Below are 14,123 nucleotides of genomic sequence, written 5' to 3' on the forward strand. Positions count from 1 at the left end.
AGAACTAAACGGGTTAGTGATAACTTTTGAATAATTTAACAATCAATTTGTAACTTTTAAAATTGAATGATAAAATATAATTTTTAATATAATTTATTAAATTTCAATAAGTAATTATCCAATCCAACAATTGCAGCTGCTTTGTATAACTATTCTTTTCAATAATGTTTTTAAAAAGCCGGACATTAGTCCAAAGGTGACGTGAAATTAAAGATGAATATGTTTTAAATTTCATAAGTAAAAGAAATCATCACATGGTAATTGATATTTAAAATTAAAATATAAAAATTATGACACATAATAAAATTTTAACTTGGGTTATTAAATTAATAATTCTTTATTCAAAAAAAAAAGCTCACTATAATTGATTGAGTCTTAATTTGATTAGTATGAGCGTTGTTGCCAATGCAGGAAGACGTGTGTTCGAGTGTGCTGAAGCGTATTATCCTCCTATTTATAGGTTAGGAAGAAGTTATGAGTAATTCTAAATATTATATAAAAAAATCAAATATAACCAGAATTATTTAAAAATAAAAACTCAGTATAATTAAGTTTGAGGAAGTATATGCAAGAGAAGAGGGAGCAAGCGTGCGGTGCTGTTGAAAGGATACATAAACAGAGACATGTTGAAATCAAAAAACAAAACGGCATATGGATATATTGTCTACAAGAGAAGGAAAGAGAGATGGAGACAGAAGAGCGGATGAAAACCACCGAAAGTGGCATTGCAGTTGCGGATTGGGGACAAATCCAAATGAAGAGTCAAAAGCAAATGGAAAGCCCACAAGATAAGATTGATAATTGAGGTCCCCTTTAATTCCTATGCTTATTGTCGCTTCTAACATCTCCATAGGTGGTGACCCAAACATAGATCCAACATTTTGGGCTTTCCTTTGGGTCCCTTGACAACATGTTTGCTTAACCTTTTAACCATTGCTTTACCCTTCGTTTTTGTCCCTTTTATCTGTGTTTCAACGACATCACTTACTGTTCTCAATTAATTATTTAGTCTCCCTTGTATTTATGTTCATACTTTCAACTTCCAGTCTTATCTGTATCTATAATTTCCTCACCTATCACCATCCCCATATACTTTCCTTTAATAAATCAACCTATATTTGAATTTCTCAATGTAATCTATGGATATTCATGCAAATAGCTTGCAATGAAATATTTCTGAGTGAAGTCTATCATTAGCCCCATGTTTGAATTGCACTAAAATAAAAAGAAATGAAAAGAAAATAAGCATTTTCCATTGTTTTGGTAGTTTTTTTTCAATGTATTTACTGGAGCAAGTCCAGTAACTAATCTTTTACATTTTGTAGGTCCATCAAAAGGATAGATACTGGCCACGAATTTTAAAGTTGCTACATACCCAAGGTGAGGATCGAATCCTCAACCACTAATTGATGTAAGAAAAAACCCTTGTCATCTCACCTAACTCTTATGATTTTAGTTTTTTTTTTAAGCGAGAAAAACTAAAGAGAGTTGAATTTCACTTACTTTCTCTTGAACTTCTTAATTTTTATTTACACTAATTTAGAGTAAATTTAGAAAAATTAAAGTAAGGTTTCTTTTAATATGCGAAATTACATTTTTATTCTATTAAAATTTTATTATAATCATTGTTTTCTTTTCTTTTTTCGCTTTTAGTATATCCAAACAAAAATCGATTTACTTTGCTTTCATTTACTAATTTTATCTATCAAAATAAAATAAACTCACATCCCCAAACACTACGTAAGATTTAATTCATTGAAAAAATGAGTTTTATGAGAATAACTCGGTTTTAATATATGTAATGTAGTCATAATCTAATCTTTTGTGTGTGTTTTTTTATATAATCTTTGTTTTTTTACTCATAATTCGTCGCTAACCTTTAAATTGAAGAAAATGTATGTATAAATGCGTTTGATCTCATATCCTCGTTATTGCTGTACTAATAACAATTTCAAATGAACAAAACCCAACTAATTAATCCTTGAATTAATATTGAAGAGTCTAAGTAACCAAGAATTGAAGTATAGGGCACATTTCTTATAAGGTATCATTTTATGTTATTTAAAACTGAATAAAATCTTTTTAACTATGAAACTAACAAGTATATCACATTGCAAATGCAGTCTGACAATCTTTACATCAACAATGATGTGGTCCATGCAAACTTTTTATGAATCGTCCCAATCTAAATGTCATGAATATATATATTTATATCATTCATATTGGTAGTTTATAATTACATCATATTCAAAGTTTTTTTTTAGCCCAAAGAATGGAGAGAGGTGAAGGAGACAGTTGGGCCATGGATGTCTCGTCCACTGCAGACGATAAGGTACACCTAAGAGTTGGGCATTGCAATCAGACGTTGGGAGGTCTTCACGTTAATGGCCGCACCCTTGTATTGGTTTCACTTTCGAAAGGACGCTCTTCTAAACCAGCCATGGTATCTTGTTGGTTGGTCAGGGTTCGCGTCCTGCCTCCCACTATTTTTGTTTCGTGTCTCCTTCATTTCACTGCCGCCCCTACCACCACCACCCACGTCTAAAGCTTCCATGGACCAACCTCTTGTAAAATTAATCAATCTCATCTAATTTTTTAATTTTTAATTAATATCTTCAAAACACTTCATTTGAATATAAGTGTTTTAACGTAATTAAAATATTTTTTCTATAATTTATTAATGTTATTAATAATAAAAACTTCAGATTAAATTGATTGTGTTTTAATTTATATGTATTTTATGATTATATAAAATATAATAATTAATTTTGTCCATTCAAAACAATCATAAGTTTATATTATATATATTTGATATAATGCCTAAAATTATCCGTATCCCTCATAACCATTAAATAAGAAGATAAATGTGCTTCTACGTGCTCTAATCCATATTCTCTTACATTAACAATAATATCGATACTAATCAAGCTAAAACTCAATTAGCCATGTTTTTGTATTTTTTTTGCTTAATAAAAAAAAATACAAACCCAGATAACTAGACCCTCAAACAATCTTAAACCTAGACTTCTGTCTTGAACCTTCTTGACTAGATTATCCGCAACAGTATTCTCTTCCCGGGGAATATGTTGAATCCTCCACTGTTTTACCTCTGTCAGGATCTGTTCAATTCTTCTAAGTAGAGTTGAGTTTGAAATTCTAGAGGCTCCCTCTTGAAAAGCAATACTATCTGTTTGAATTAAGACCATTTCGAATCTTTTATCTAAGATCAACTTTAACTTATTCAAGATACCCCAAAACTCAGCCTCTGTCACTGTACAATTACCTAAATATCTGCTAAACCTAATAATCCATCTACCATTTTGGTCACACACTAACCCTCTTGTTGCAGCAGATTCATTGTCCTGCCTCACTGAACCATCCATATTTAAGTACACCCAACTTCGATCCATGAGGGAACTATCCAACAGTCTTTAGATTTACTAAAATGCTCAAAAGTCAAGATGGTTAATAATATTGTATTATGCCATGCCATTTTAACATGGATGAATGAAAACGTTTTATATAAAATTTTAATAAAATTTATTTAAAAATGATTATAGGTAAAGTGATTAAAAAGGTGTACATAAATTTTATTAAATATGTGTTGAATTCTTGAATATATTATAATAAAATATGAATAGGAAAAAGTATTATTATAATAATATTAGTCATTATTTAAAAGAAATGGTATATTAAAATTTTACTAACTGAATTTGCATCCGATTAACCGATGACATTAATTTAATTATGAATTTTATAATAAGTATAGATATATAATTAGCAATAGAGGCCCGCTATACGGGTTTTTCTTTTAATTATACCATGTTTAATTATAAATAATTAATTTGAAACCCATTTGTTTAATAATTGAAAATATAAATTTAATATTTAGTTTTTTTCAATTGAAATATAAGTCTAATTAAAACAAAAGACTCTCCTTTTGTTTAATAGTGAAATAGTAGATGTACTTAAATGTGTATTTATCCAATATAAAAACAAATTGATGTATTTATTTAAATGTGTATGGTTAAAACAAAATTAAAGTTTCAAGTATACATTTGAACCACAATTAGAGTTTCACGTGTATAATTGCACAAAATTAAAGTTTATGTATACAATTGCAAATTAAATCAAAGTTCATGTATAATTTTGAGATTTATCCCTTTAATAAAATGTGCTTCTAGTTAATTTTATATTCCGTCAACAAAGCACCAAGATCTTACATTTGTGCTAAACGAACAAAACTGAAATGTAATGTATTATAGCTTTGAATCGAACATCCGTATATCTTGTAACCAACTGATTCAAATATGTTAATTCGAATGTGCAATCTTGATATAGGTTCGAAATTCAAATTTGGATACCTAAATATGCTATTCAAATAAGTAATATAGATTCTAATAATAGATATAAAAAATGTCTATATGTAACTATTCTTCGTCATCACAGATAACAACTCTAATATTCAAATTTAAATATTAACCGAATTTATAAGGAAGGAGTTTGATTTCTGTAAATATTCAAATTCGTAATCTAAATTTCATAGTTGGCATTTAAATATGGGATTATGCAATGATTTAACTTAAATAATTGTGAGACCAATAGGCATATTTGTATTTCTTTCTCTTTTGAAATACGAAGGAAAGCCCTTCAAAAATAAAAGGTGCAAACATAAGAGAAATGATTGATACTCTTATAAAATAAGAGTAACCTATGTTGAAAATCTAGGTATCATTTAAATAAGATATCATTGTGTTAAACAAAAACAAATATCGTATTTAAGTTTTGTAAATATAGAAATAAAGATTTTTTGTCGGTTTCAAATTATTTGATTTCAATTTAATTAAAATATGATATAATTACTTGTTATAATAAACATTGATAATGACCGTAGGAATGATCGTACAACAATAAGAAAGAAAAGTAATAATACATATATTTTACGCAGAAAACTTTTATTGGGAAAAACTAAGGGTAGAGGAGGAGAAATTCACTATGTTGAAAAACATACAATACAAGAGGTGTTCGACTACATCTATTTAAGGGTTAACAAACTTGTTATAATCAATGTCTAATAGAATAAGTATAGTCTTATACGGATTCAACTTGTACAACGGTCGTTCGCCTCCTTCGATCGCCTATTTTGCCCCTAACTAATGTTTATAGTGAACAATTAAATATATTTATTGTTGTTTATTTAAATTAAATTAAACTTTAAAACATTACTTTATTTAAATTTTAAAAATAAGTTTATAAATTAATTTTTATGTATCATTTTCATAAACATTGAACTTTTTTTCAATTTATTGATTGTTTTAATTCGATATCTCAGCTGATGTTTCAATATAGGTTGGTAACATAATTCGGATCAACAATCTTACGTCCGCGGAGTCTCATTTAAAGAATGATTTTACTCAACATTTTATCTGGTACAACATTGACGTAAGCCCAAACTATACTTACACTGACAGATATTAGCAGCCCCAAAGTCGAACCAATTTATTATAGACCACTCTCGCAAATATCTTCACATGCAAATGATAAAAATCTCTCCAACAAATGCCTAAAAAGGTAAAAAAAAAAAAAAAAACTAACTAGAATAACAAGACACCAAACAACAACCTTTTTCTAAGTTCCATCATGTTAAAAACTTATCTTGGAACGGGTGGTTTTTAATAGCACAATTGTTTTGAATAATTATCTCCTTAATAAATTAGTCTCACATCAGCTTCAAATACACTAAAAAAGATTAGATAAGAATAAAGTTGGCTTTGAATTAACCTCTCCTCTTTCTTCTTTCATTTGAAAATAAGCTGTCTAACAATATTAAATAAACAAAAATAAGAGATAATTTATTGATAGAAAGTCGATAAAAATTACCAAAATGTTTACTACACTTTATCCCAAATGCTATCGTAACTTAAAATTTTTTTGGTGAGAATTACAAAGATCATAAAGAATTAAGCTACGTTAACAATGTGGAATTATCACTATAGGAACTCTTTGCAAAACTTGTATCCCTTCCAAGACAGTAGAAACTATATTGGTAATTTAATCAACAACATGATTAGTCTCTCTGAGAATGTGTCTTATCCTTCAATACTCTTTATTATGCAATAGCTTCGAATCCGCTTAACCAAAGCTGAGTTCGAGTTTATTGAAATTTTTCTGAACTATCTTTAAGCATTCCTTTCGCACGACTTCTCGTGCAAACGCAAACCGTGTATGATTTCAAATAATGAAACAATGCAGCACAGAGGATCACTAAATACGCATTAATATTTTGAACACAAGTGTGAGAGAAAGCTGAATAATTAAGAGGTGATGCGCGGAAACATTAATGATGGGTAATGGGGATGAACAGTGTCCAATTGATATAAAAAAAGAAAGAAAGAAAGTAGTAAAGTACCTGTGCTTTTCAGCTTTAAATATTAAATCCTATATTCCAACCAAATATTAAATGCAATATTTTAAGTTCTGGACCTCTATTTTTGTTTTAAATAGAAACGACAAACAAATATTAAATTATGGCAGTCGAGACCGGAAACTATATTCATTTATAATTGAAGTGCTTGGAGGTACATTTAATATATTCAATCATTCCAACTTATTAAATATAACAGCTGTTATCACTAAATTGTTGATTCAGGTTGTACTACTCTAATTTTCATAAATTCAGATCCCCGTAACTAATATTTATTCAATGGTTATTAAAGGTTTAATTTTGCTGATTGAATTATTAGTATGGATATTGTTGTTAATGTAAGAGGAGGACGTAAGTTCAAGTGCATTTAAATACATTATACTTCTATATAGAGATAGTTTTAGGTATTGTATAAAAAACTTATATAATTAGAACTTATAATGAGATTATTAAAAAATAAATGTTTTTTTAACTCTCCAATTTTATAAAAAATCATTTTAGCCATTCATTTAATTTTTAGTCTCTTTTAGCTCTTGACCTTGTATTTTTTTATCAAACCACTCAAAATAATGTTTGTTAATTTTGCTATATGGTATACACATGAATTGCCACAAATTTTAATTTTTAAAATTTTAAAAATTAATTAAATGCTTATATGTTATAATGTATGATAATTCACGTGTATATCACAACAATAAAATTAAAAAATTAAAATTTTTCATCCATTTTAGGTTGATTTGAAAAAAATACAAATTTAAAAACTAAAAGAACAATAAATTAAATATAATTTTTTAATAAAATTAGAGAGGCAAATAAATTATTATGCCACTCTAATATGATTTGAATATGTCTTTCAAATAAAAATTATATTTTAAAAACAATTAAGTATTCATTCGGTTAAAATATATATGTAATAGTTTTGATAACGCTCAAGCTATGGCTCCCATGCAGTCCCCCCTTAGGCCTAGGGTGTTACCCAATCTACGACTATAGGCCAAAGCAGGCATAATAATACTGCCTATGGGTTTTAGAATTTACCAAGAGTTTTAAAAAAAATTATCATAGATATAGGTGTGGAAATCATAAATTCCATTAAAGAAAATATTTTATATTAAAAGTAAATTTTTTAAATAAATAAGTGGTGAGATGATATAAAATCGTATATAAAGAGAAAATATTTTCTCTTTTCACGACATGATAATTTTTATTGATTATTATTATTTTAAATAAATTTAATAGTTTAACTAATAGTTAAACAAATAGAGGTATTAATTCGAGAAAAACTAGTTTACATATCACTTTTGATAAAAATTTAGACAACAAAATAAAAATATAAATTGATATAGTTTAGGTAGCAAATTGGCTTAATTCACGATCATTTGGTTTCTAAAGTATACCCATTTTTTATTTTGGAATCTAATCGCTTTTTTGTCCCAAATTTATACTTAAAATACACTTAAATTCTCAATTTGATACCTAATGTATGCCTCTGTTATATTTTTTAGCATATGTTATTAAGAAAAATTCTTATAACCAATCATGAAGCACCATGAGACGTCTTTATGTAATTTATTTTATTTTATTAAATTTATATACACATTAAAAATCATATAAAAATCAAAATATATATAATCTAGAAAGAAAACATATAAATTATAAAAATAAAATTTGCAAAAGAATACGATAATTGAAAAATTAGTTGAAGTTAATAATATTATTACAAAGATGTAAAAAATTGTAAAAATATAAAAACATAGAAAAGGTTTAAAATATTTTTGTACAATTCTAAAATATATAATTCTAAAATTTTAAAATATTTAAATTTCTTGTTTTTGCAATTACTTGAAATTTAAATAATATTTTATTTTATTTATATATTAAATTGAATTTTTAAAATTAATAATTATAAATTTTAGAATTTTATAAAAATATTTTAAACTTTTAAAAAATATATATTATATATGATATTTTACATTTTTATTCGATATATATAATACTAAAAAAATAACAAAGGGACACGTGGCGTGTTCTAATAGTGTCATGTGACTGATCAATGTCGGTCAATGAAATTGTTTTTTAATATTTAAATATATAATATTACAATTTTCCATTTTTTAAAATTAGAATTTAATAAATAAATCTAATTATCACCAAAATTGAAACTTGAAGTATCAAAATGAAAATGAGAGGTTAAACTATGAATTAAGTCTTTTTTTAGTTTATAACTAAAAATAATTCACATGCCAAAATGAGAAAAAAGAAAAGATATGGGTGAAGGTAAATAAAAGTAATAGATTATTTTTAAAAATGAATAAAAAGGAGTAAAAAAGGTTGTAATGATAATGGATTAATATGTGGAAGTATCTATAAAATAAATAAATAAAGATAATTAAGAAAAGAAATGATGGAGAATTGAATTCTGAATTTGCCAATGATGATCAGCCGCTCACTCAGACTTCCATTCACTCCTAATTTTAATTTCACCCACACCCCTTACCTCACCCTCCAATCACAGCCATCCCTCCATGTCACAGTCAGTCACCCAATCACTCACAATTTACAAACTACTACTATATTAATTTCCAATTTCCCATAAGCCAACCCCAATAGCTGAAACTACAAACCCTCCTCTTCTCCCTCACACGCGCACACACACACACACACTGTCTGTATAATCACGTAAACAAAACCTTTCTCTTTAGTTATAATTCATTTTCATCTTAATTTCTTCATGGGGTTTCCAGTTGGTTACACCGAAGTTTTCTTACCGAAACTCTTCGTCCACATGCTTTGGTTTCTGGGTTTCATCCGATGTCTAATTGTTACTCTTTTTAGCTACCTCGGACTCTCCGATTTCCTCGAACCAGACACTGTCTGGCCGGATAATCGGACCCGAATTACACCCGAGAACCCGCCCGTATCAGCTCTTCTGATCCGTGAAATCCTTCCCGTCATAAAGTTCGAGGAGCTCGTCGTCGTGGGGGATCCACCGGAGAGCTGTGCCGTTTGCTTGTACGAGTTCGAAGGAGGTGAAGAGATCAGGTGGTTGAGGAACTGTAGGCACGTTTTCCATCGGGCGTGTTTGGACCGTTGGATGGACCATGATCAGAAAACATGTCCGCTCTGTAGGACACCGTTTGTGCCCGACGAGCTGCAGGATGAGTTCAATCAACGACTCTGGTCTGCTTCCGGTGTCGGTGATTTACACAGTGAGTACGTTTCGGTTCCGGGATTGTAGGAATTTTTTTTAAAAAAAAAGAGGGGGCACTTGATGTTTCTTATCCAATGGCATCTTTTGTAATGAGCTTGGTGAAAATTGTATATATTAAACATCAGTACATCACAATTTGGTGCATAATTAAGTCAGAAAAAGATTAAAAAGAAAAAAAAAAAAAAAAGGAAAAAGTTTTCCATATGAAGTTCTTATAGTTTGAATGTTGCATAACATGCTTTGTTTTAATTGTTTCTCAAATCGAGTAATGGGTATTATTCAATCTACAGTCAAATTTCAATTTTGTTTCAAGGAGTTGAGTTTGTGAGGCTATTTTAGTAAACATGAATGGGCTGCCTTGTTACTGAACAGTGAACACGAAACAGATGAATCCAGGTTTTAGTTTAGGGCATTTTTGAACAAGTTGTTAATTGCAGAAAGTTTTGGTGGGGGCGCAATGATTTTATTTTTTTTCTTGCTTTCTCATTGCTTCTTCAAATGGTGGTATTAATGAACTTGGATTCTGTGCTTGACCCATCTCTTTTTTCAGACGCTGTGTTAGCCCAGAGCTTTAAATCCCAAGCTAGCTCTCAAACGCTAAAAAGAAGTTTGCATTGGTAATTTAGCAATGAAATCTGAAAATTCTACCAAAGTCCCCTTGCTGCCTCACCTTTCTGTTTCAACTTTTTAAGGGGACAAAAAGAAGGAATTTAAAGGATCCTAAGTGAAATGGTGAACTTTCTTTTATCTATAACCCCAAAGCTCAGTCCCAGTGCCTAAACATCAATATTTTTTGCTTATCCTATTCCTAGTTCCTACCGCCTACCAAGTGGGTCTCTGCTTTTCTAAATGTTGAAACCAATAAAAGCAGCTGCGTATTTGCTCTTGGGCTTCCCATAAGCTGGGAAATGTTGGGCTCCCAATATTATGTCGGCTGCAAACCCGGTTAAGTTGAAGTGTTGTGATTTTGCTTACTTCTTTTGATACCGACACGCTACAGCCATACATTCTTTGACTTCCCAAGGGTTGGGTGTCACAGTGACCAACAAAAACTTCAACATAATTTAACTAATTCTATGTGAATAAAATGATATACATGAATTTAATCTTAAAATTTTTATGATATATGTCGTCGTCATCATCTGACTTGAGATTGCATGTAATTAATTACTAATGATGTGTTACTTTCAGAACCAAAGCTTTCATGGAAGAACAAGGACACGAACCCAACGTATATAGTTTTTCAGTCAACGCTTGGTAATGGTAGTTTCAACTACCTACCTCATGCCCTTATTGCTTAAACCCAGAGTCTCTTCCACGATTCTCCACATTACTTGAAAACGAAGAAACCGAGTGTGAAGTCAACTAAACATAGTCTGTTCCTCTTTCCATCTCTTGATAACTGTGGAACATAAGTTTCTATCTACCGTTCCTAGCCATCTCTTTGTTGTTTGGGTCATATTCCAACAAAAAAACGCAACACCTCAACTTTCAACTTTCATCCTACCCTTTTTCTTTTTCATTTGATTCTCTTTCCGTTTAGTTATTGTAAACAAGACCTGCCCAGTTAATGCAAGTAAAGTTTCAGGTTGCATCTCTTTATAATTGAAACATACAGGGGCATCGACATTTGACAACCTAATAATAAGGGTACAGGGGATTCAGTCTCCTGTTAATTATATGCGAGAAGATTATGATTCTATAGTTGAAAAAACAAAGTTGGTTGATAGAAGTATCTGTTTGCCAATGTGTTGTTACACTTAACAAGAAGAAGAAAAAAAAGTACAAATCATTGCAGATTGGAATACCTCATCGGGGAAGCAGTAATGTTAGTACGAATGTGACAGTGGGTTGTGGTGGGTGTGTCCATTTCGTTTTCAACCGGAGCAGTAGCAGGGGCCGGCACCCATATATGCCAATGTCCTGGTTCCAACCGGCTTTACTTCACACAAAACAACTTCCCACCACTGAAACAATGGTCCTCCAGTTGCAGATATTATATACACTTCCGTTGATCTAAAGTTTTAGATTGATTTTTCAACAACTTCGAATATGGAAGTTGCATTTCACATTTATTGAATTGCAAAAAAAAGAAAGAAAAAAGAAGCCTATAAAAATTACAAATCCCAAATTTTGGTCGGCTTAATTTAGAAGAATGTGTGGTAGTAGTGAAAACAATAGAAATGCACAAAACTCGTCGTTTAGCCACGTCAACCAGTAAGCAAGCCCGTTGAAAATAGAAAAAGATAAAGATAAAAAGAGTTGAAATTACAAAAAACGGCATTGAGTTTTGCAACATTGACTAACCTACCCTCCATTTGGTCCACGCGAGTCACACCGTACAATATCTCCTCTACTGACAAGTTGGCAGAGCAAATTCTAGTCTTACCCGCGACAAAACCCAACATCATATAAAACAACCCAAAAGTAAAATAAAATCTTTAAAATTTAAATTTACTTAATAATAAATAAAACCCTAGAAGCAAAAAAAATAAAGACAAGAAACATACCCATTAAAAAGAGAAACGCAAATGAAAAAAAGTACAACAATTTTCAACACATTTAAGCCAAAAAAAGGCCGAAACCCTCTTTTTTTTATATATATTTTTTATGTGATGGTCTTCACATTAAGGACTTTAATGATCTTGCTTTAATAGGTTTCCTCATCCGTTTCTTGCCACTATCTACGTTCTCGTCCTCCTCGTCATCATCATATTCATCATCCTCATCATCCACATAATCAAATTCTTCATTATTATCGAATTGCGAAGACGACGACGGCGTCGTATTGTTTTGAGCGGTGACAGCGCTGCTGTTGTTTTCAACTTCTTTACCCTCGATAATATTCTTCCTCATTTCGCCGCCTCTTCTCCTTCCCCACGACGGCCCGAACCCCGAATAATAGTAAAATTCGTACGGGTTCGACGCTGACGACGACCCTTTCTTGGCGGCTCGGGCTCGTCCGCGGCGGTTACCGGTTAGCTGGTAATTATTCCTGTCCGATTTCTTGCTGGGATTATTTCCGCTATCGTTGCCGCAAGATTTCAGCACACGCTCTTGCTTGGATCCCTCTTCTTCCTCTTCGCATTGGGTCTGAAACCCAAATTTCACCTCGTCGTTATCGTCGATAACCATGCCTTCCACTTTCATTATCGCTTTATCTTCACTCTCCATCATCGACGCTACGCTGCGTTTCGAGTAATAACCGCAACATTTTTCAACACCCGCGGAATAACACAAACTGGGTTTTTCATTAACTCGCCAACCCATCATCAAATTTTTGGATAATTATTCCCATTATTTAAGAGACGAATAGCAAAAAACCCTAATAGAATACCACGACAGCAATTGATAAAAAACAATCGGATCGAACAAGTAGGGAGTGTATTACCTCTCGACAGCACCAACAGAATCGCCTAAGCTCCCATTTCCATTAAAACTATCTTCTGCTTCGAACTGGGTTTTTTTTAAAGAAAGAAAGAAAACAATAAACGAAGCTAGCAAACGACTGAAAACTCGAACCAGAAAATAATACGCAGAAATGACAAACACCCATTAACCTAAATCGACTATTTCGAAGAAAATACACGATAACAAGGAGATAATTTAGGGTTTTGTCGAAACCCTAAAACGGGAAAACCCTAAAAGAAATGAGGGATGTGTAGATGAAATGTCAGACAAAGAAATACAAAATGGAGGCAAGGGTGAAGGAGGAGTAAGTAGATCTGCCTTAAGGAACGAACCAATTTATTTCGAAAGGAAGCAAAGAAGGAATAAAGAGAGAGCAAAAGAGTTGGTTACCTGGTGATGAAGATACGATGGGTATGGGTCTTGAGCGAAGGAAATCACATCCCATGGCGACTGGTTCAGCTCGCACACGTGCACACTCTCAGCCCTTGAACCCTCGGAGTGTATCAGCGACGATAGCTTCGCGTTCTTCCGAATCCTCATGTTGTTGTATCGGGTATCAATTAAAAATAAGCGAACAAATACGAGAAATAAAAAAAAAAAGAGAGAGCAAATTATAGGTGATGGAGGAGGGAACTGAAAAGATAAAATACCAAGTGAGAGAGCGAAGAAAAGAAACGAGAAATATTTAGATCCAAAAAGGGTGTGTTTATTTATCCCTTGTTTTGTTTGTCTCTTGAGAAAGAGAGGGGGGGCTTTGGTTTGGTGGTGCTATGGTGTTTTTTTGCAGATCTCACAGAACTCGATAATCAGGGTTTTCTTAACTTTCTGTTGCTTTCTCGGCCCTTCATATGTTTCGATTTTATTTTTCCTTTCTCCATTTTGTCCTTAGGTTATTTATTTATTTTCCGAACGCCTTCCGCAGGAAAAAAAGCTGCCGCTATTACACGTCATGATAGTTGTCCAAAGTTTATTTTTTATTCTAGTATATTGGGAGGACGTTAATTATCGTGTACAGTTTATTCCACATTTGTCTCCCGTGGGGTCTCTACCATTTAACTAATACTTTCACAAATTCTA

General features: G+C 31.3%; 2 protein-coding genes across 2 annotated transcripts; one reads left to right on the forward strand and one right to left on the reverse strand.

Moving 5' to 3' along the window:
• The first annotated feature begins 9,017 nt into the window (after window positions 1-9,017).
• Window positions 9,018-9,947, forward strand: LOC105802723 (brassinosteroid-responsive RING protein 1). Its single transcript, XM_012634539.2, has one exon. It carries the CDS (start codon window positions 9,156-9,158, stop codon window positions 9,660-9,662), a length of 507 nt encoding a protein of 168 aa, XP_012489993.1. The 5' UTR covers window positions 9,018-9,155; the 3' UTR covers window positions 9,663-9,947.
• Window positions 9,948-12,063: 2,116 nt separating this feature from the next.
• LOC105802722 (uncharacterized) lies at window positions 12,064-13,857 on the reverse strand. The gene is made up of 3 exons (XM_012634538.2): window positions 13,437-13,857; window positions 13,027-13,091; window positions 12,064-12,822 (listed from the first exon to the last, which is right to left on the reverse strand). The coding sequence occupies exons 1-3, from the start codon at window positions 13,584-13,586 to the stop codon at window positions 12,258-12,260; spliced, it is 780 nt and encodes a 259-aa protein (XP_012489992.1). The 5' UTR covers window positions 13,587-13,857; the 3' UTR covers window positions 12,064-12,257.
• Between the last annotated feature and the right edge of the window lie 266 nt (window positions 13,858-14,123).

The sequence above is a fragment of the Gossypium raimondii genome, chromosome 11, assembly GCF_025698545.1.
Source record: "Gossypium raimondii isolate GPD5lz chromosome 11, ASM2569854v1, whole genome shotgun sequence".
In the NCBI taxonomy this organism is placed as follows: Eukaryota; Viridiplantae; Streptophyta; class Magnoliopsida; order Malvales; family Malvaceae; genus Gossypium; species Gossypium raimondii.

What these genes read in the sequence shown, in the direction of transcription:
- LOC105802723 (XM_012634539.2), top strand. Translation starts at nt 9,156, where the DNA reads ATGGGGTTTCCAGTTGGTTACACCGAAGTTTTCTTACCGAAACTCTTC.
- LOC105802722 (XM_012634538.2), bottom strand. Translation starts at nt 13,586, where the DNA reads ATGAGGATTCGGAAGAACGCGAAGCTATCGTCGCTGATACACTCCGAG. An exon ending in CATCGTATCTTCATCACCAG is followed by an intron (nt 13,092 to 13,436) that starts GTAACCAACTCT and finishes AAAAAAACCCAG; the next exon opens with TTCGAAGCAGAAGATAGTTT. An exon ending in TCTGTTGGTGCTGTCGAGAG is followed by an intron (nt 12,823 to 13,026) that starts GTAATACACTCC and finishes CTCGAAACGCAG; the next exon opens with CGTAGCGTCGATGATGGAGA.